A 21,514-nucleotide genomic window follows, 5' to 3' on the forward strand; every position below is an offset into this window, starting at 1 on the left:
TTTTTTTTTGGTGTGTGTGTGTGTGTGTGTGTGTGTGTGTGTGTGTGTTTTTAAACACACATTATAAAAATCGAAAAAACTGTAAGTCTTTTTAAGCAAAAGAGTGAGGCATAAGGACAGAGAATGAAAGGAGTAAAGGAAGATTCTTCCAGATGGTGTCTGCTTAAAATTGCCCAGGCAGAAGCAAGAAAGTGCACATGGGCACATCTCACTTGTACAGTTCGATGATAAAAGGCTGCAACCGGCAACTGAAAACGAACTAGTTTCTCTAGAGGTCAAAGGGACTTCTTTTAGATGTTGCTTACTTAGTTAATACGGTACAAATACAATTTACCAAAAAACCCCAAACAACTTTAATTTATGCTGGACTCTAAATATTTTTAGCATATGTATATTTGTATTCCTATATCCCACGAGCACATTTTACATTTGCAATTTGTTGAGTCTATCAATTTAGGAATCCTTAGAATTTTGCAAATCGGTTTTGTCGAGGTGTATTGGCACCTCTTTGTATGTATGTATCGTGCTCAAACGTGCGTAAATGCGAACGCCAGCATGTGTTCAATAACCGAACCTTGCCCCGGGCACCTAATGCAGGGCGGATCCATCTGCCATTCGTATTAATGGTTAGAACACGCTAAGATGATGACAGGATGTGGAGCTGGTTGCAAACGGCATCCTCTTTTCTTCTCCTCCTGTCAGTGATGTCATTGGGCGACAGCAGCTGAAGGAAGGCTTGGAAGAGGAGGAGGAGGAGGAGGAGGAGGCGCCAGGCTGTTGCTGCTGCTGTTGCAGGTTCATGTGCATATAATGAAAAGGCACTTGACAGTCTGCCAAAACGCACGAGAGGGAGAGGGAGAGAAACTGGACCTACTGGATTTCGCAAAGCCAATCGTCATCATCTGCATCTACATGGGGAAGGAGGAGGAGGAGGAGGAGGAGGTGGGATCAGCAGCTCCAGCCGCTGCTGCTCCAATGTGAAACCACAAGCAAAAAGGGGGGGATCCAAAAAAAAAAAAGGCGACAGAGAAAGAGGCGGAGGGGGGGGGGAGAGGCGGCTCCGTGTGCAATTTCTCTCCCTTTTCCCTGCGGATTTCTCTTCCTCTGGCAGCTATGAATTCCGCCGAACAGACCGTTACGTGGCTGATTACCTTGGGGGTGCTGGAGTCGCCCAAAAAAACCATTTCGGACCCGGAGGGCTTTTTGCAGTCGTCTCTGAAAGATGGGGTGGTCCTCTGCAGGCTGCTGGACCGCCTGCTCCCTGGGACCATAGAGAAAGTAAGTGCAATATCACCTCTCCACGCCTTCCACCGCGCTCCCCCCACCCCACCCCACCCTACCCTACCCTACCCCCACCCCTCCTCTCCCCCACAAAATCTGATCATGTCAGCCTTTGCTTGATTGTGTGTTTCACCGGAGGACTGGATACACAGGCACACGCCGCACAGCACACAATCACACAGACACACATCTACACACACCATTTTCTCTCCACCCCCGCCCCTTCCTCTCCCATTGAAGGCTCGACCACCACAGAAATAATGCCTCGCTCAGCCCGTGGGCTGGGCGCATTCAGCCTCAGCCGGGAACGCCTCTGAATGCACCCCGGCACAATGACCTAAACCCTAGGGGCCGGGGAGCGCGGGGAAGCGGACCTAGGGACAGCGCTGCCCCGGGGCGCATGGGTCATAAATGATCCCGGCGATGCCTTCTCGGCTCGCTCCCTCCTCGCCAGCCTCGGGACTCTCGGAAGACCATGGGGTCTGGGGACTAGCCCTACGCACTTTCCTTTGTGCGCGGATCCCTTTGGAAAGCCCGGTCAGCGCGAAAGGGAGCGTGCGGCTTTTCCAGGGTGAATAGCGCTTCCCCCCAGACAGCCGGAGAGCCCATCTAGCGGCAGCTCCAAAGGCGCCATTGTGTGGGGGAAGTGGGGAGGGGGCGGGGTGGGGGAGCCGGGAATCGAGTGAGCCCAGGGGCTCGGCGGCGGTGGCGGCTGCATTTGGCCGCCGGGTGGGTCACTTTTAAAGGAGCCAGGAGTTGAAGGGAGAGGAGGTGCAGCGGCAGTGGCCAGACCTAGCCATGCGTCTTCTCCCACCGCCACCGCCGCCGCTCCCCGATCTGGGAGGGAAAACATTGCACCAGCCAAGGATAGCGATCAATTTTTAATTTCTGCTCAATATTTAGTTGCGTCTCAGATGTTGTAAAAAAAAAAAAAAGTCGAGGTGGCTCCAGTTCAGTGACCCTAACAGAAAAGCTTGTTTCAATAAGGCACAGTTTTCTGAAATGCCATTGTTCGGACCAATTTTTTGGTCACGCTCAACAGTTCAACTTCTTTCATGGGGGGGGGGGGGAGGAAATGGATGGGGGGGGGGGGATCTAGACGGACAGGTTACTTGTAATTGTCCCTGAATATACTAAACAAAAGCTCAGGGCTAGTTTGGCAGATGGTTTATTACTTCGGTGTAGCAAGAATTCCTCCTGTAGTCTGAGTAAAACATCGTGGGGTCTACTTGAGTTTAAACCCCTAAAAGTGTGTAAGTATTGCGTTAAGATCCTTGAATTTTATTCCCAGATTTAGTCCTTGGATCTGAACAGAACTGATAGTCCTAGAGATCCTGTTACTCATAATGTCTACAAGCCAATAAGCTGCGTACTCTTTCAGGGGAACATATTGTGAACTTTGACCTGCATATATTTGACTGCCTGAAGTTTATTTTCATACTGAGCAAGAAGACAAGAAAAGGGAGGATGCAGAGCTTATGATTTCAAAGAGGATGCTCCCTCTTTTAAATGTTAAATTCTAGTTCCACTTTTTTTCTTCTGTGAAACAGCATTAAAACTGGTGAATAATTCTAAGAAGGGTTGAATAGCCAGATTTAGGATGATTTCTTGAAAATAATGAGAGAATTACTTATTTTTATTTTTAATAGTTTTATGCTAGATATTAGCCATTACAAATAATGAAGTAGAAATTTAATCACAATACGACATAAGTCATTTATAGAGAGTAAGATATAATAGAAAAATACATTGTCACTGATCTCACCAATAAGTTTGAATATGTCCTTTCAATTTCATTTTAAAAGATAGAAAGCCTGTTTATTGATAATGGATCATGAGAACTTATGCAATACAATTCAACAAATATGAAGTTCTTACAATATAGAAGGCAATTGCAGGGGGATCCAGAGATGACCCGTATCACATGCTTTCCCTATTTTTCTTACTAGGAACAACTTCACAAAAACATTGCCGCCCCCTTTTTTAAAGGAGTTCATCCTATTCTGCCTGTCTTTGAAATAAAAAACGTTTTGCTTGTAAATGATCCTGAATGTCATAACAGAATTGTGATTTAAGAGAGGAAAAAAGTAACAGGAGCTAACTTTTCAGAAACCCCAAAGACTTTGTTTTCATTTAGATATCACTATCTCTAGTAATAAAAAACAGATGAGGAGTACCAAAACTAAGTGATAAATTAGCAGAATTATGGACAGGAAATATTTGTCATAGATTCTAAAAGCAATACTTTAAGGAACTTAAACTTAATCTTTCATGTTGATAGCAAACTTCTTTAGAAACATGTTTGTACAGATAGGCCTCTAGAGTTATTTTAATTAGTAAATTTCAGTAATCAATGGTTTCAGGTCATTCCTCTTTAGATTGTGGAAAGCTCTTCTATAAAAACTTCAGAAATCACATCATCTATTTTTTTTTTTTTGCAGGCAATGGGGAGTAAAGTGACTTGCCCACGGTCACACAGCTAGTAAGTGTCAAGTGTCTGAGGCCGGATTTGAACTCAGGTACTCCTGAATCCAGGGCCAGTGCTTAACCACTGCGCCATCTAGCTGCCCCCACACATCATCTATTTTAAAAAAGTAGAGGTTTCGGGGCAGCTAGATGGCGCAGTGGATAGAGCACCAGCCCTGGAGTCAGGAGTACCTGAGTTCAAATCCGGCCTCAGACACTTGACATTTACTAGCTGTGTGACCCTGGGCAAGTCATTTAACCCCAATTGCCTTACTAAAAAAAACAAACAAACAAAAAAAAAAAAGTAGAGGTTTCAGATAAATTATGATTTAGAGAAGTCACAAGTGAATGGTATCAAAATGAATGCTAAAGTTAATACCCAAAACTCTAAAGTCATTGAGCAATCACTTTTACTGAATATTATTTTCACATTTTAAAAGGGCATTGTGTAAGAGCCTTCTATTATCATATATGATAAAATTATAAACTAACAAATATCCATGGTTCAAAGGAAGGATTTGTAGGGGTAAAGCCCCATCTTTGAAAAGCCTTCTTAATCAGAGGGATTTCAGAAGAATTATAAATCCGCTTTTTTTCCTATGCAGAATTATTTATTTTAAAAATATTGGTATGCATATCAAATAACATATGCTGTGTTGCATACAATTTCAATTTGCTTGAAAGTGGAATATGAGATGGAAAAATTTTTCCTTAAAAAAAAAATCTGAATTTCACTGCATCTTGGCTTCTTTAAAATGTAAAGGATCTGAATCTTTGTCCCTGTACAGTTTCACCAAAGTAATTTTACTAAGAAATATTTAAATAAGTAGTTTTGTAGCTCATCACCGGCAAATTCACAATTTAAAATCGCTAGTTTTGGGGAAGGGCACTCATTATTAAGGAAAGTTTTAAGGCTGGCTAAGAATTCTCAGATGTCTTTAATTAGGTGAAGCATTTGCTGGTGTGTTTCTTCCATTACACTAATTTGCCTAGTTTTTGAGCTAGTAATGGGGTGGGGAAGAAATAGAATAGGAGAGCTTTCTTTTAATTTCATATTTTGTACTTTTCTCATATGTATTTTTAGAGTTTTTAGAGTTTCCTTTTTTGCAGAATATTTTTTCTTTTTAAAGAACGAAATGTTTACCAGCTGTGTGACCCTGGGCAAGTCACTTAACCCCCATTGCCCCGCCAAAAACACCCCAAAAAACAAAGAATGAAATGTAATAGCAAAAAGAGGTGATTAGAAACCTTGTCTATATTTAAGTGGAAAAGAAATGATTCTATAATATTATCAAGATTGTGGCAATAGTATAAAGTATTTTTTGTTTGTTTGCTTTTTTGGTGAGGCAATTTGGGGTTAAGTGACTTGCCCAGGATCACATAGCTAATAAGTTGTCGTGTCTGAGGCCAGATTTAAACTCACCTCCTCCTGATTCCAGGTCTGGTGCTTTATCCACTGTGCCACCTAGCTGCCCCCAAAATATTTTTTCGAAGCTCTTTTTCTTTATGGGGAAAATCACACGTACAGGAATTTTGGTGTGTGTTTTTTTTTTCATAGTGGTAATGAAGTTTTAGTGATAGAGCCACCCTTGTGATTAACTGTGACTGGAGCAGAGTGAAGTATAAACTTGGGCTAGCCACAGTGCTAGATGATTACTCAAATACATAGAAAGGCATGAAGTAAACACTCTAAACATCCTGAAAATTATTTGGTGAGAAAACCGCTTATAGACAATTAAAGGACACACAATTTTTATAAGAAAACTAAAATCATAATAAAAATGAAAATAATACTGTTTTAATGCTACTTTTATTAACGTTTGAATGCATCTGAAATCCTCATTCTCAGGAAACTTTGCCTATTCCTTCTTGCAAGTTGTTGGAAAGCAGAGGTACATGTAAATTTACCTTTTGTATCTAAAATTGTGCACAGTAATAACAGATGAGACGCTATCCCAGAATTGGCAGATGTTCTGCCTATGTGGGGTTATCCTGTACTTCAGTGTGCAGACAGCTGTCTCATTTTTTTAATCAGTTTCAATGCACTTAATAATTAAGACAATTCAGGTCAGTAATTATTAAGTACCTAGTGCTGTGCCCTGCTGTGTTACTTGCTATAGGTGATTCAAAGATAAAATACATCTTCACCAGGAGTTTCTAATCTAACTGTGGCGATATGAAGTAAATGCCTAAAATAAGAGAATATGGGACTGTTAGTGATCAGATGTTGTAATGCATACTGCAGATTGCTGGTGCCACAGGAATTTAGACAAGGGAGAGATCTGCCTTTGAGTCCAAAGAGATGCTGATACCTTTTGTTTGCCCTCAAAACTTTCATATTCCATTCTTTCCAATTCCCCACCCAATAGAATAGATATTGTATTCCCTAAAACAAAATCGGGCAACTGGTCACTATCTTCCACATCTATATGAAATGAGTCAATAAAACACTCCAGGAATTAGGAAAATGCAACCATGGCAGCCCTACTTTCCTAAAACATGGGTTCCATTACTCTTTCCAACCTATCTCCAGATTCTGCTGCTGGCCTGGGAGTCAGAGGGAAAGAAAAACAGAAGCTCAGCCATCCTTGGAGAAAATGATAAAAAGAGAAAGGATATTTTCACAGAACCACAAAGTCTCAGAGTTGGAAGGCTCTTTCTAGTTCAATCCTTCCCTGTAAAAGGATCCTCTCTCCAATATACGGGGCAAGTGGTAACCTAGTTTTTCCTGAGCATGCCACCAGAAATCTGCTCACTTCTTACCCTTTTATTACTAAAAAAAAAAAAAAAGAAAAGAAAAAGAAAAGAACTGAATCACTAGCAATACTTAGGTAACCATATCTTTTAAGCCGTTACTCAGAATTATTTGGAATCAGGAAGGCAACTTGTGGGCATTTAATAAATACTTGTTGCCTAGTAGATATTCAAATTGAAAATAATAAAAAGACTGATAAACATGATTCATTTTAAGGGGTCTTGGAACTTCACAGAAGAACTTCTTATTAAATTAACTTGCTGCCAATTAGGGGTAAGGGGTAGAACTATGCTTTCATTGATATTGGAAAATCTGGGATAAGGAAACTTACTCTATGTTGGGACCTTTGCTGCAAAGCATAGAATTTGAGAGTTTCTTAGAACACTGATAGGTTGGTTGGTTGGTTATTGTCCTTCATTCTCAAAGGGGACTGATAGATTATGTGACTTAAGGAGTCACAGCTACTATGGGTACTTGAATCTGGGTCTGCCTGGCTCTGAGGCCAGCTCTCTATCCACAACATCAGGGCAGCTAATTAACTCATTCTATTTATTTATTTTGTGAGGCAATTGGGGTTAAGTGCCTTGCCCAGGGTCACACAGCTAGTAAGTGGTAAGTGTCTGAGGTCACATTTGAACTCAGGTCCTTCTGAATCCAGGGCCAATGCTCTATCCACTGTGCCACCTAGCTACCCCTAATTAACTCATTCTAAATAAGTATGAAGAGGTGGATTTTGGTTAGATAACTCTGAATAGTGATTAAGAATAGAACATGGGCAGCTAGCTGGTGCAGTGAATAAAACACTGGTCCTGGATTCAGGAGGACCTGAGTTCAAATCCGGCCTTAGACACTTGACACTTACTAGCTATGTGACCCTGGGCAAGTCACTTAACCCTTATTGCCCTGCCTCTCCCCCCAAAAAAGAAAGAAAGAAAAAGAATGGAGCATGATAGGCCCTGTTTTATGAGCACGTGATTTGAAGGTACCATATCAGCAAGGTTTCCTATGTTTGGTTTCTCCTTCCCTTTGTTCTTCTTCTCTATTTGCAAAAGAGGTGAATGGGGTTGTGCAGAGGGGAACATCTGGCCCACAGTAACTGCATTTAATATACAACTCATTAAAGATAAAGTAAACAAGCCCAAGTTCAATTTCAACATAACTCCCCCCACACACACACAATTTCCTAAGAGCTGGCTAGTAAATATAAAGAATTTGTGTTAAATCCGAACCCTCTCTTTATCTCCATCCTTTATCCCAAACTTGAATTGAATGGCTTTTTTTGAGAAAAGGATGACATAGTATACCATCCCACGGCTTTTCTTGCTTTTTAAGAATCATTTGTATGTGTGTGTATACACTTAGACATTGTTGGTTAAACCATTCTACTATCTTATTTCTCCAAGGGAAAGCATACTCAGCCCAGACCAACCCACTTGCTCTTTTTCACTTCTTCTAGTTCTATCTGTTCTTATGCATCAGACACATCAACTGCATTTCTATTAAGTACCTGTTCTTCATCCACTATCATATTAGGTACTATGGGGAATACAAGAGGAGAGGATACGATTGTCTCTGTCTTCAAGGAACATATTGTAATTTTTGTTGGAAAGACAGGGTGTTTACACACACACACACACACACACACACACACACAAACATACAATTTAGAGAATAGCAAGGGAAAGAATAAGATCAAACGCTAGATTGCATAGTATAGAAAATGAGTCGGTCAGATAAAGGAGAGAACATTGTAGGCTGTAGCAATGATAATGACTAATAAAGAATAAACATAATTAACTGAACAAATTAGTGAATAATAGCTTTCATGCAAGGGAGACGGTGTTTTATATTGGATAAAAAGTAAACTTAAGAATCAGGAAGACCTGGCTGGGTTAATGTCCAGCCTCTGACATACAGGCTCTGTGACTCTTCACCAGCCACCAGTGCTTGGGGCAAATCTTTGTAATTATTAAGTTGAAGAACAGGTGCTGATTTGCATTGGTCAAGGGAGTTTCCACACTGGGGACTTCCCTACATAAATGAAATTACAAGTCCAGATCAAAAACAAAACAATTTTACAGGTTTCATGGAATTGGAAGAGACATTGGACTAGGAAACAAGAGAATCTAGGTTTTCGCTGAGGCTCTGCCATTAGCTAACTGGCTATAAAAGTCACTTGTTGTATCTGGGTTTTCCTGTCCTCATCTGTATACTTTAAACATATGGAGGGAGCTGGTATACTCTAATCAAAAGGACTACAGTTATCCCTTCTACACTGCAACTTTCTCTATGGAAGGTTTCACATGAGAAATTAAATAGGAAGTTGGGGGGAGTTTTGCGGAAGCCACAGATGACCCACAAAAGCAGACAATACAAAAAAAAGTTTAGAAACTCAGAAATGCATAAAATATATGTATGCTATTGTATAATATAGCCTATGACCAAATAGTTAACCCAAATTTTAGCATAAGGTACTGTAAACACCCCATAAAATAAAAAAGAAAAAAATCAGATTTCTTTTCTGGTACGAAAGGAGGGCCAAAAAATTTTTATGGATTTTCCAGATTGTGAACGCACTACACCCCTAACACCCATGTTGTGGGAGGGATAACTGTAGTAGGGATCTGTAGACCTGCTTCCAATCTGAGCTTTGCTCTTTGCTAACTGTATGACCTTAGCTGAGAAGCTAAATATCTCTGGACTTCAGTTTTTTCATCTGTCAGACGGTTGGGCCGCATTTGAAAGTTCTCTTCCAACTCTAAAATTCTGTGTTCTGACTTTTACTCTTATCTCTAAAAGGTGAATTTTAAACAAGGACTTTTCAAAAATAGGCAGTGGCATTCATGTGTGGTAGGTAGTCTCATTTCCATGAAGCAGGTTAAGTATACATTGGCAATGCTAAGTTACCCAGCTCAAGTTTTTAGAGACAGTGTCAGTCATTGTTGCATTCCCAGGTTCATTCTGAAACTGTTTGAACATCTTAAGAGTAGATGAGGCTGTTGTTAGTAGTAGTAGGGGTAAGGGCTGTGAAAGGAAGCAATTTAGCATATTGGTCTCTCACCATGAAGTTCATTATGATAATTGCTTCAGGCATATTGACAGGATCATAAAATCAAAAATTTAGATGTTCGAGGAAACTTACAAGTCATATGTACCGACCACTGGTCTTTTAGAGTTGAGAAAACAGTATTCAAGTTTCCTTCTACAAAAATACTTAAAATGTTGCAAAAGCTTAATTCAATTTATTTAGAAGTTAAAAAGAAAAGCTAAAGGATGTTGCTGGAAAGTTGTAACCCTGATTTACATGCTCAGAATCTCTGGTAATTCTGAGATTCCCTGGGTGTTATTCCCTGGCAACTGGGGATTTGAAGGACATCCACAGATGTTTCTGGATTGTTTCTGGACAAAGGAGAATCAGATGACTACCTAGGGTCCTAGAAGTCTGGACTGCCACAGTGGTTTAAAATGTGGGTGGGTGACCCACGTTACAACCAGCTCCCACAGAGTTGAGCTAAGCCTGGATAGGACCCCAAAGTGCATCATTAAACCTTAAAATCCTACATTAATATGATTTATTGTTATTATTACTATTGTCTGGAGGCTCTAGTCATGTCAGAATTTGGGGTACAATTTGCCATTTTGCATATTACTAGGTCCTGTGCTAGATGGCAGTGACACAGATACAAGAGTGAGCTAGTTCCTGCCTTCAAGAAGCTTTTAGTCTACTGGAAGGGGGGTAAAAATCAGAGAAAAGAATGAAATTGCATATTCCAAAAAACAAAGGAGTTCTAGATACAACCCAAATAATATCCTTTAAAGAGATAATCATTATCAGGTGGCTAGGTGGCGCAGTGGATAAAGCACCGGCCCTGGATTCAGGAGTACCTGAGTTCAAATCTGGCCTCAGACACTTGACACTTAGTAGCTGTGTGACCCTGGGCAAGTCACTTAACCCCCATTGCCCTGCCAAAAAAAAAAAAAGATATAATCATTATCAATGAAAGAAAATGGACTTTGAACAAAAGAGAGGCATTTGAAAATATTAGGGATGGAGCTAAAGCAGTCTCACTGAAGAAAAAAAGCAGTAGACTTCAATTATTTGTTGTTGAATAGGAAGCAAATGCTCTTGTGTCAAAATACATGAATGAATGAATGAATGAATGAATGAATGAATGAATGAATGGTTTGATTCATTTGTGTCTTCCTACCACTGAATCCTATTGTTGTAAAACACTGTCTTCCTTAGGATTATTCTCTTGTCTTTAGAGTCTAAGTTCAACAAATTAAGAAGTCAGTCCCCTTTTTATCCATTTTTTTAAAAGTTGAAGATAGCAGAGCTAGCCTGTTGTCCAAAGGACATATATAGCTAAACACATGGGATGGCACGGGGCAAAGATATCGTTAAACTGGAGCACAGAGATTGTATTTATTTTAGTTGTATTTATTTATTTTAGTTGTCCACTTTGCCTTGGACAGCTCCATCTGGACAAATTCTCTAGTGCCTTTTATCATGTGGGAAAACTGAGCTCAAATTATAAATGTTTTCTTCCCATCTTAAAGAAAGATGCCAAATCAATACATGGTGTTTCTGTTTTATGCCTCCATTAAAGTTCTCATGTGCTGTCTCACTGCAGCATGGCGGCGACCTTGGATTCTCAAAGACTACACCAGTGAACTGCATGTCTTGGCAGGTCCTACCTCAGTTTAAAAAATGGATTTAAAAATATATTTATTTTGTATATATTTTTATATCCTCATTTATGCACATTTTCCCCCTCCTGATAGAATGTTGGACCCTCAAGGGCAGGGACTGTTTTTATTTGTTTTATCTTTGTATCCCTAGTACCTAGCACTATCCTTGGCACATGGCAGGTCCTTGATAAATACCTGTTGGTTGATGAAAGGCCCTAGCAATGGACCATTGTCTGAGGACCAGACAAACTAGATTCAGAGAGAATCATTGCCAAAAGTTTGACTCTCCAATATTTTATTTTGTTTTTTTGGTTTTTTTGGTTACTGTAACTTGAAACTATCTTCCATGTTCTAAAGGGGTAACCATCTTTTTGGTTAAGGTAGTACCTTTATCTGTGAATTTTATTTTTAGTACTGTACTGCAAGTTGGTAAACTTATATGTTCTTAAATATTCTAATTAATAGCTCACATATTCTATATAGCTTCCTGACTTCAAATTTGTACTTTGCTACTTACTTCATATGTATATATATATGAAGTAAGTAGCAAAATATATATGTGTATACACACACACACACATATATACACACACATATATTCTGTGCTGTTTAAAAATATTCCTCTCTGGTATCACACATTAACAAAATAATACCAGGAAATAACAGTGGGTCATTCTAAATAAAGGGTTCTTAATGTTGGGTCCATGGAGCCCCAAGGGATCCCTGGATATTTCCAGAATACCCATGAACTTGTGTGGGGAAAAATGTATGCCTTTATTTTTACTAACTTCTAATTGAAGTTTAGCATTTCTTTCAATCATTTAAAAACTTTTTTCTGAGAAGAGATCCATAGGCTTCACTGCTCTTCCAAAGAGGTTCATGACACAAGAAAGGGTATGAATCCCTGCTTGAATTGAACAGAACAGCTCAATAAGTGTGCTTAGCTTAGGAGGCTTTTTCTCTGCTATTGCCATTTTTTCCCCCTGTTCCCAGCAAGGGGTCACATCACCCATTGGCAGAGGTTACTGATTATTTTGGACCTACACCAACAAGAAATCAATTCATCTTTCCCCATGGCATCCTCTAACCCCAGTGGTATTTACCATGACTTCATGGTTTGACTATGACATTTCTAAAGTTAATCCTGGAGCTCCCTATTTTCCATTTCCTCTAAGATGTTTGAATTCCTGTTTCCTTGATGAAGTATTTTTCATCATTCTAGAGGTTTATGCAGTTATCTTAGGGTAAGAACATCACGAAATGTTTGCTTGGTCTATTCTGGACTTAGTGAAAGGTGTGTGTGACATGGGCATACCTCAGAGAGATTGTGGATTCAGTTCCTGATCACCACAATAAATCAAATTTTGCAATAAAGCAATTCACATGAATTTTTTTTGTTTCCCAGTGCATAGAAAGTTATGTTTATACTATACTTCTTTATGTTAAGTTATTAACAATAATATTATGTCTAAAAAACAATGTATACTTTTTTTGGGGGGTGAGGCCATTGGAGTTAAGTGACTTGCCCAGGGTCACACAGCTAGTAAGTGTCAAGTGTCCGAGGCTGGATTTGAACTCAGGTCCTCCTGAATCCAGAACCGGTGCTCTGTTCACTGTGCCACCTAGCTGCCCCCAAAACAATGTATACTTAATTTAAAATACTTTGCTAAAAAAAAACTGCTAACCATTACCTGAGCCTTCAGGGGTTGTAATCTGTTTGCTGGTGAAGGGTCTTGCCTCAGTGTTGATGGCTACTGACAGATCAGGGTGGTGGTTGCTGTAGGATGGGGTGGTTGTGGCAGTTTCTTAAAATAAGATCATAATGAAGTTTGCCTCATTGATTGACTCTTCCTTTCACAAAAGATTTCTCTGCAGCATGTGATTCCATTTGATAGCATTTTCCCCATAGTAAAACTTCTTTCAAAATTGGAGTTAATCCTCTCAAACCCTGCTGCTACTTTATCAACTAAATTTATGTAATATTCTTTAATATCGTTGTGTCTCAGGGAATAGGGAGGCCCAAGGAGAGGGAGGGAGAGAGAGAAGTATGGCCAATTGGATGAACAGTCAGAACATTTCTTGATTAAGTTCACCATCTAATATGGGCATGGTTTGTGGTGCCCCCAAATAATCATAGTTATAATATCAAAGATCACTGATGAAAGATCAACTTAACAAATATAATAATAATGAAAACATTTAAAATACTGTGAGAATTACCAAAATGTGACACAGAGACACAATGTGAGCTCATGCTGTTGTAAAAATGGTGCCAATAGGGGCAGCTAGGTGGCACAGTGGATAAAGAACTGGCCCTGGATTCAGGAGGGCCTGAGTTCAAATATATCCTCAGACACTTGACAGCTGTGTGACCCTGGGCAAGTCACTTAACCCTCATTGTCCCACAAAAACAAACAAATCAAAATGGTGCCAATAGACTTCCTCAATGCCAAGTTGCCACACACCTTTAATTTGTAAAAAATGCAATATCTGCAAAATGTAATAAAGTGAAGTGCAATAAAACGAGATATGTCTCTATTGATTTTTATTCCTATTCTTTTGAGAAGGTATTTATAAGCTATTTTGATATGCTTATTAACTGTTATCCATCCACATTGCCACTAAAATGTGACATACTTGTACCACTATTTTGTCCAATGTAACTAGGTATACTACTAGGAAAGCATATTTATTTATCACATGCTTGAGGGAAGCTGGACAGATTTAGGAAATCTCCCAAGACTGGCATCAAAACTTTCAAAACAACTTTCCAAAGTTCTATCGTGGGAACCACTCTTGGCCTGGTCTCTATTTCAGGACCAGAATGTTTCAGCAGGAAATGATTTCTCCTTCATCTGATCTCATAGAATTTTATGGAAAGAACGCTGAATTTAGAGTCAGAGGATCTAGATTTGAGTCCAAAACCTTGAACTTGGGCAAATCACTCCATATTGCTGGTCCTTGTTTTCCCCATCAATAAAATGAGGAGATTGGACTAGATATCCTATCAAGTCCACTCTAGCTTTAAATGTATGTCCTATGGTCTTCTTGTGTGTTTGTTCTAATTTATATCCTGTGTATATATCATCATTGCCTATCAGATGATAAGCTTTTTGAAGGAAGGGATCCTGTGCAATTTATCTGTATCTTATTGAGTATCTTAGAGCTGGAAGGGACCTGAGAGAGAAACAAATCACAGGACCATAAGATCATAAGATTGTAGGGTAAGACCTTTCCTTATTGTATACATAAGGAAATTCAAGGCAAGGAAAGTGAAGTAGATTCTTTGGGTCACTGTGGGAAAAGAGCTGAGAGTAAAACACTAACTCCTGGTCTAATTCAATTCAATAAACACTTAGTAAGCACCTACTAAGTAGCAGGTACTGTGCTTTCTTTTCTTTCTTTCTTTCTTTCTTTTTTTTTTTTTTTTGGTGAGGCAATTGGGGTTAAGTGACTTGCCCAGGGTCACACAGCTAGCAAGTGTTAAGTGTCTGAAGCTGGATTTGAACTCAGGTCCTCCTGAATCCAGGGCCGGTGTTTTATCCACTGCACCACCTAGCTGCCCAACATGTATTCATAACTTATAAAAATAACCATAATAATGATTACTGTGTTGGGTGAACTTATTTTTTGGTGCAGAGTTTTAAAAAATGTAGTGTCTTTGGTGATGCCCTTGTCCTTAATTATTTTTCAACTAGTTCTCTTTTTTTTTTCTTTTGATAATTTGTCCCTTCCAATTCTCCCTCCAACTACATTGAACTAATTGGAAAAAAAACAACAATAAATAAAGCCCTCACCATATGCATGATCCAGCAAAACAAATTCCCATATTGGCCATGTCTGAAAACGTATCTCTCTTCATTTTAAGTTCATCTTCTCTCTGGCAGGAGGTGACTGGTGTGTTTCATCTTCATTCTTGTGGACTCATTAATCGTAGTTGTTTTTCTCTATAATGTTGTTATCACTATATAGATTGTTCTTCTAGTTCTGCAACACTTAGTTTTCATCAATGGCTGTTATGAGTTGTGAAGCTTCATGGGAATATAACCAACCTCCCCAACACAAGCACTACCAGTGGTCAGCCAGGAGCTCCCTGAGATTAGCTCTCTCTGCGGGGAGAGTTCAATGTCTGGACATAGTAACAGAGAAGAGAAATGAGAAAGCTGATGACTGAGTGAGAAGTGGAGAGTAAGAAGCTCAGGAGGCTGGCTACCGTTCATCTATCAGTCAAGCAGTCAATAAACATTTATTATACACCCACTATGTGCCAGGCAGTGTGCTAAGTGCTAGGGATGGAAAGGCAAAAGACAGCCTCCTCTTTCAAGAAGCTGATAGTCCAATGGGGTAGATAATATGAAAGTAGCTATGTACAAACAAGATATATGCAGGCTAGAGTGTAGGAAATTAACAGAAGAAAGATTCAAGAATTAAGGAAGACCAGGAAAGACTTCCTGAAGAAGATGGGATTTTAGCTGGGGCTTGGTTGAAGCCAAGAAAGTCAGGAGAGGGAGATGAGGAAGGTATAGCAAACTACTATAGATTGTACTCACATTGCTCATACCTGCCTTGTGAAATCTTCCATATCTTGGTCTTGTATTGTTATTTAACTATATATACAGATACGTCTTGTTTTCCCAGCTAGATCATAAGGTCTTTAAAACTGAAGACTGTCAATGAACTCAGATTCTTTCTTCAGTCTAGTGCCTGAAGAGTTGTGTTCTGCCCTGGGTGAAAAAAGTCTGTGTGAGAGACCTTGAGCCCTGTTTTCCCCTTTTTACTTATCAAGAGCACTGCCATCCTTGTAGTCACCCAGATTCATAACCTCAGTCCTCCTGAACTTCTCATTCTCCCTCACCTCATATCTATTTAGTTCACAGTCTTGTTGATTATATCTCCATAACATCTCATATCCATCCCCTTCTCTCTACTCACATGGCCACCATCCAAGTTCAAGTCCCCATCACCTCTGATCTGGACTATTGAAATAGTATCCTAATTGGTCTCCCTGCCTCAAGTCTCCCACATCCAAACTATCTTTCAAACAGCTGCCAAAGCAATATTCCTAATGCATAATCTGACCACACCACTCTCTTATTCAATAAATTCCAATGGCTCTCTAAGCCTTCAGGATCAAATATAAGCATTTGTTGCTATTAAAACCCTTCATAGGGGCATCTAGGTGGCGCAGTAGATAGAGCATCAGCCCTGGATTCAGGAGGACCTGAGTTCAAATCTGGCCTCAGACACTTGACACTTACCAGCTGTTTGACCCTGGGCAAGTCACTTAACCTTCATTGCCCTGCAAAAAAGAAAAAGAAAAAGAAACCCCTTCATAATATACCTTTCCAGGCTTAAACAAAATTCCCCTTCATATACTTTATAGTTCGGCCAAACTTGTTGACATCTCTCATATCCCTGCCTTTGCATAAACTGTCTCTGTGCCTAGAGCATACTTCTTCACCTCTACCTCTTAGAATTCCATTTCTTTCTTTTTTTTTTTAATTTAAGTGAGGCAATTGGGGTTAAGTGACTTTCCCAGGGTCCCACAGCTAGTAAGTGTCTGAGGCCGGATTTGAACTCAAGTCCTCTGGCTCCAGGGTCAGTGCTCTATCCACTGCGCCATCTAGCTGCCCCAATTCCATTTCTTTCAAAGCTCAGCTCAAGTTGTACCTGGAAGTACTATATTCATTAGGCCTTTCCACATCCAAGGGCTAGTACCTTTTGTCCTACTACCAATTATTTTGTGTGTGTATGTTTGTGTATGTATGCATGTTGTTTTGTATACTTAGCCTTCTCCTGAGCCTGAGCTCCTGTCTTGCAATAACAATTGCCCTTTGGAATCTCACACATGTCCCAAACAGAAATAGTTATCTTCCCCCTCTCCCCCAAGTCCTCCCATCTTCCAAATTCCGCTCACTCACAGATTTCCTCCTGCTCACTCTGCAATCTGATCTCGCTAAGCCTGGTCCTTTTTACCTTTATAACATCTCTTGTATACACAGTCCCCCTTTCTCCACTCTCATAGTCACTACCCTGATGCAGATTCTGAAAACCTTATGCCTAGACTATTGCAATAGCCTACTGGCTTGTCCCGAGGCTCTACCTACTCCAACTCATCCTCTACTCAGCTGTCAAATTTATCTTCTTAAAGTTCCCATGTAACCATGACACCCTCTGACACCTTTTAGGAATAGTCCAGTGCTTTCTTATTACCTACAGGATCAAATATAAAATCCTCTATTTGGCTTTTAAATGTTAGAACCTGTGGCAGCTAGGTGGCGCAGTGGATAGAGCACCGGCCCTGGAGTCAGGAGGACCTGAGTTCAAATCCGGCCTCAGACACTTGACACTTACTAGCTGTGTGACCCTGGGCAAGTCACTTAACCCCAATTGCCTCACTAAAAAAAAAAAAGTTAGAACCTATAATAACATGACCACTTCCTACCTTTCCAGTCTACTTAGATTTAATTCCCCTTGTTATGCTTCTAGTATTCATAGACTTTATTCCCCTTCACAGACTCTATAATCCAGCAAGAGTAGCTTTCTCCTCACAATACACCATCTCCTGACACACATTCCATTTCACCGTCTGTCCCTCTGTACTGGGAATGCTCTTTCTTGTCATTTCTGATTCACTGTCTTCCCTGACTTTCTCTAGGACTCAATTCAAGGCCTACCTTCTTCAGGAAGTCTTCTTCCTCTCACCCTTACACTGACATCCCTCTGAGATTACTGGGCATCTCCACTTCCTCTATATCTTATATGTACATAGTTGTTGGTATATTTGTTTCCCCCATTAGAATGTGAGCTCTGGGGGCAGCTAGGTGGCACAGTGGATAGACTGGCCCCGGACTCAGGAGGACCTGAGTTCAAATCCAGCCTCAGACACTTGACACTTACTAGCTGTGTGACCCTGGGAACGTCACTTAACTCCAATTGCCTCCCAAAAAAACCCCAAAAAACAAAAAACAAAGAATGTGAGCTCTGTGAAAGGCAGGGAGTATGTTTTTTGTTTGTTTGTTTGTTTGTTTGTTTGTTTACCTTTCTCCACATTCCCAGAACTTACGAAAGTGCCTGACACATAGTAATTGTTGTTTTGTTGACTGAAGATTCTAAATGTCATTTCTTTTAGGGAATAGACTATTTCATTTCTACCTTTGTACTCCTTCCCCCAGTGCCAAGCACAGTATCTGGCACATAATAAGTCCTTTCTTTCCTTCTTTCCTTCCTTCCTTCTTTCTTTCTTTTTTTCTTTCCTTCCTTCCTTTTTTATTTTTGCTATTTTTTTTTTTGCAGGGCAATGAGGGTTAAGTGACTTGCCCAGAGTCACATAGCTAGTAAGTGTCAAGTGTCTGAGATTGGATTTGAACTCAGGTCCTCCTGAATCCAGTGCTGGTGCTTTATCCACTGCACCACCTAGCTGCCCTAGAACAAACATTTATTAAGTGCCTTTTATGTGCCAGGCACTGAGATAAACACACACACACACACACACACACACACACATACACACACACAATATGTGTATGCATGCTCGCATGCATGTATATGTATGTGTGTGCATATATGTGTATATCTGTCTCTGTCTCCATTTCTATCTGTCTCTATCTATCTATCTATATATACTATAGAAATATTATTTCATTGGATCCTCACAACAGCCCTGAGGCTATAGGTGCTATTATTATCTCTCATTTACAGTTGAAGAAACTGAGCCTGAGGTTAAGTAACTTGCCCAGGATCCTACAAGTATTAAGTGACTGAGGCTGGATTTGAACTCTGACCTTTCTGCCTCTAGGCCCAGTACCCACCTTCTTGGGAACTTGGTGGGATGTGAAATGAGAAAGTCTTCCCCTAATTGACTTCTGGTAGAAGACCAGGTATCTCAGTGAAAACATCTGCACTGTGAGTGACTGAGCAGTCTGCAACGCAGCATGAAGATTGATAATCCTTGTAGTTTTTAGTTGCACTGCTGTAAATCCTAAGGCCTTTTTTTTAGTGGCAGTATGGGTGGGTGCAAGGGATGCTAAGTTGTTAAACTGATAACTGTAAGTCTTTGAATTCCCGAGCAGAGTATTTCTGATTTATCATTTAGAATTTTCTTATTTCCATTGCATCCATTATAGCTTAGACTTGGAATAAATATTATGAATGCATTTATTAAGCACTTACTGTGTGTGAAGCATCATGTTAAGTGCTGTGGGTACAAAAAAGAATAGCAAGACAGCGCCCACTGTCAAGGGACTTACAATCTAACATGAGGAGGCAACACATGTTATAGGAGGTTTCAGATGGAAAGACCCCATAATCCTTAGGGTGCAGCAGCAAAGCAGATGGTAATACATGCTATTTAATGTTATTTCCGTGGGTTAAACCATATCCATTTCTGATGCTGAACTGTTTGATGGGGCCAAGGACTGTGGTGACCTGAATTTTCTTTTCCAGCTCCTTTAGTAGTTATGGTTGCTGAGGAAGCAGGAACAGTTGCCAGCATCTCTATATCTTCCTGAGCTGATGGCTTTGGGGATGTGTCTGGAAGTGGGTCCCAGAGCTCTTAAACTTAGGGTTCTGAGCTGTCTTCAGTGTGGTGTGAGGGGCAGTGGGGACTACGGTTTGACTCACCTGGAAGTGCCGTATCTTATCTTTCCCTCAAGGTATCTTACTGCTTCAGCTAGGCTACTTGCCTGCCTAGTAGGAGGTGACAGTTGGTGAGAAGAAGATATGAGAGAGTGAGAGAGAGAGAGAGAGAGAGAGAGGGAGGGAGGGAGAGAGAAGGAACATATTTTAATTTCTTCACTGTGATTTAAAAGAAAGGGGAACTGATATAGAGGTAGGCAGGTGGTGCAGTGGGTAGAGCACTGGGCTTAGAATCAGAAAGACCTCAGTTCACATCTGGCCTTAGATACTTGTGTGACTATGGGTGAGTCACTTCATGTCTGTTTGCCTCAATTTCTTCAACTACAAAAATAGGGATAATAACAGCACCTGCTTTGCAGGACTGTTAGGAGGATCAAATAAGATAATATTTGTAAAGTGTTTGGCACATAGTAGATGTTATATAAATGTTTATTCCCTTCCCCATATGTAGACTTAGGATCCCTGAGCTATAATTTTTATTCACTGCATCTACTTATTCAGAATCAGAAATAGCATTTCATAGTCTCCTTTGTAATCTTTCTTATTTGACAAGCTGTTCTTATAACTAAGATATATGAATATAGGCTCATGTGTGATAATCATAGATAATGACTCACATTTATAGTGCTTTACAGTTAGAAAGTGTCTTCAAAATAACTCTGTAAAGTTGATAGTTTATTTTTTTACATTTGACTTTTATTTTTTCTCAATCACATGTAAACAAACATTTTTAACGTTCTTTTAAAAATTTTTTACTTCAATATTCTCTCCCTCCTTCCTTCTTCTCCTGCCTCCTTGAGAAGGAAAGTGATTTGATATAGATTATATTAGTGCAGTCATGCAAAACATTTCCATATTAGCCATGTTGCAAAAGAAAATGCAGAGCAAAAAAAGCCCAAGAATAGTAAAAAAGAAAAAAAATATGCTTTAATCTGTATCCAGACTCCATTAGTTCTCTTTAGAAGTAGATAGAATTTTTCATCATAAATCCTTTAGAATTCTCTTGTAGCATTGTATTGTTGAGAATAGCTAAGTCATTCACATTTGATCATCATACAATATTGCTGTTCCTGTTCACAATGTCTCTGGGTTCTGCTTATTTCACTTTGCATCAGTTCATGTAAATTTTTCCAGGTTTTTCTGAAAGTATCCTGCTCATCATTTCTTATAGCACAATGGTATTCCATTGCATTCATATACCACAACTTGATCAGCCATTCCCCTATTGATGGGAATCCCCTTCAATTTTCAGTTCTTTGTCACCACAAAGAGAGCTGCTATAAATATTTTTGTAGAAATAGCTCCTTTTCCATTAAAAAAAATCTCTTCAGTATACAGACCCAGTAATGGTATTGCTGGATCAAAGGTTATGCAAAGTTTTATGGCCCTTTGGGTACGGCGCCATATTGCTCTCCATAATGATTGGATGAGTTTACAACTCCATCAACAATGTTCCTATTTTTCTGCATCCCCTCCAACATTTGTCATTTTCCTTTTTAGTCATATTAGCCAATCTGATAGGTGTGAGGTGGTACCTCAGAGTTCTTTTAATTTGCATTTCTCTAGTCAATAGTGATCTTCTGGCTTCAAATACACATATATTCAAAAACTGCCCCCCCCAAAAAAAACCCCAAGCCTATACTATTTTCTGCATGTTTTTGTTGTTTTTTACTTTGTCCAACT

General features: G+C 39.8%; 1 protein-coding gene across 5 annotated transcripts in view; it reads left to right on the top strand.

Annotated features, from left to right (window-relative positions):
- Positions 1-753: 753 nt before the first annotated feature.
- The window catches only part of ARHGEF7 (Rho guanine nucleotide exchange factor 7), a 318,711-nt gene continuing 297,950 nt past the window's right edge, over positions 754-21,514 (top strand). For all 5 annotated transcript variants that reach the window (XM_043991289.1, XM_043991291.1, XM_043991290.1 and 2 more), the window contains exon 1: positions 754-1,278. In XM_043991289.1, the coding sequence (XP_043847224.1) occupies positions 1,114-1,278 (165 nt within the window). In that variant the 5' untranslated portion in view covers positions 754-1,113. The remainder of the gene's footprint in view (positions 1,279-21,514) is intronic.

This window comes from Dromiciops gliroides, chromosome 3 (genome assembly GCF_019393635.1).
Source record: "Dromiciops gliroides isolate mDroGli1 chromosome 3, mDroGli1.pri, whole genome shotgun sequence".
Taxonomy (NCBI): domain Eukaryota; kingdom Metazoa; phylum Chordata; class Mammalia; order Microbiotheria; family Microbiotheriidae; genus Dromiciops; species Dromiciops gliroides.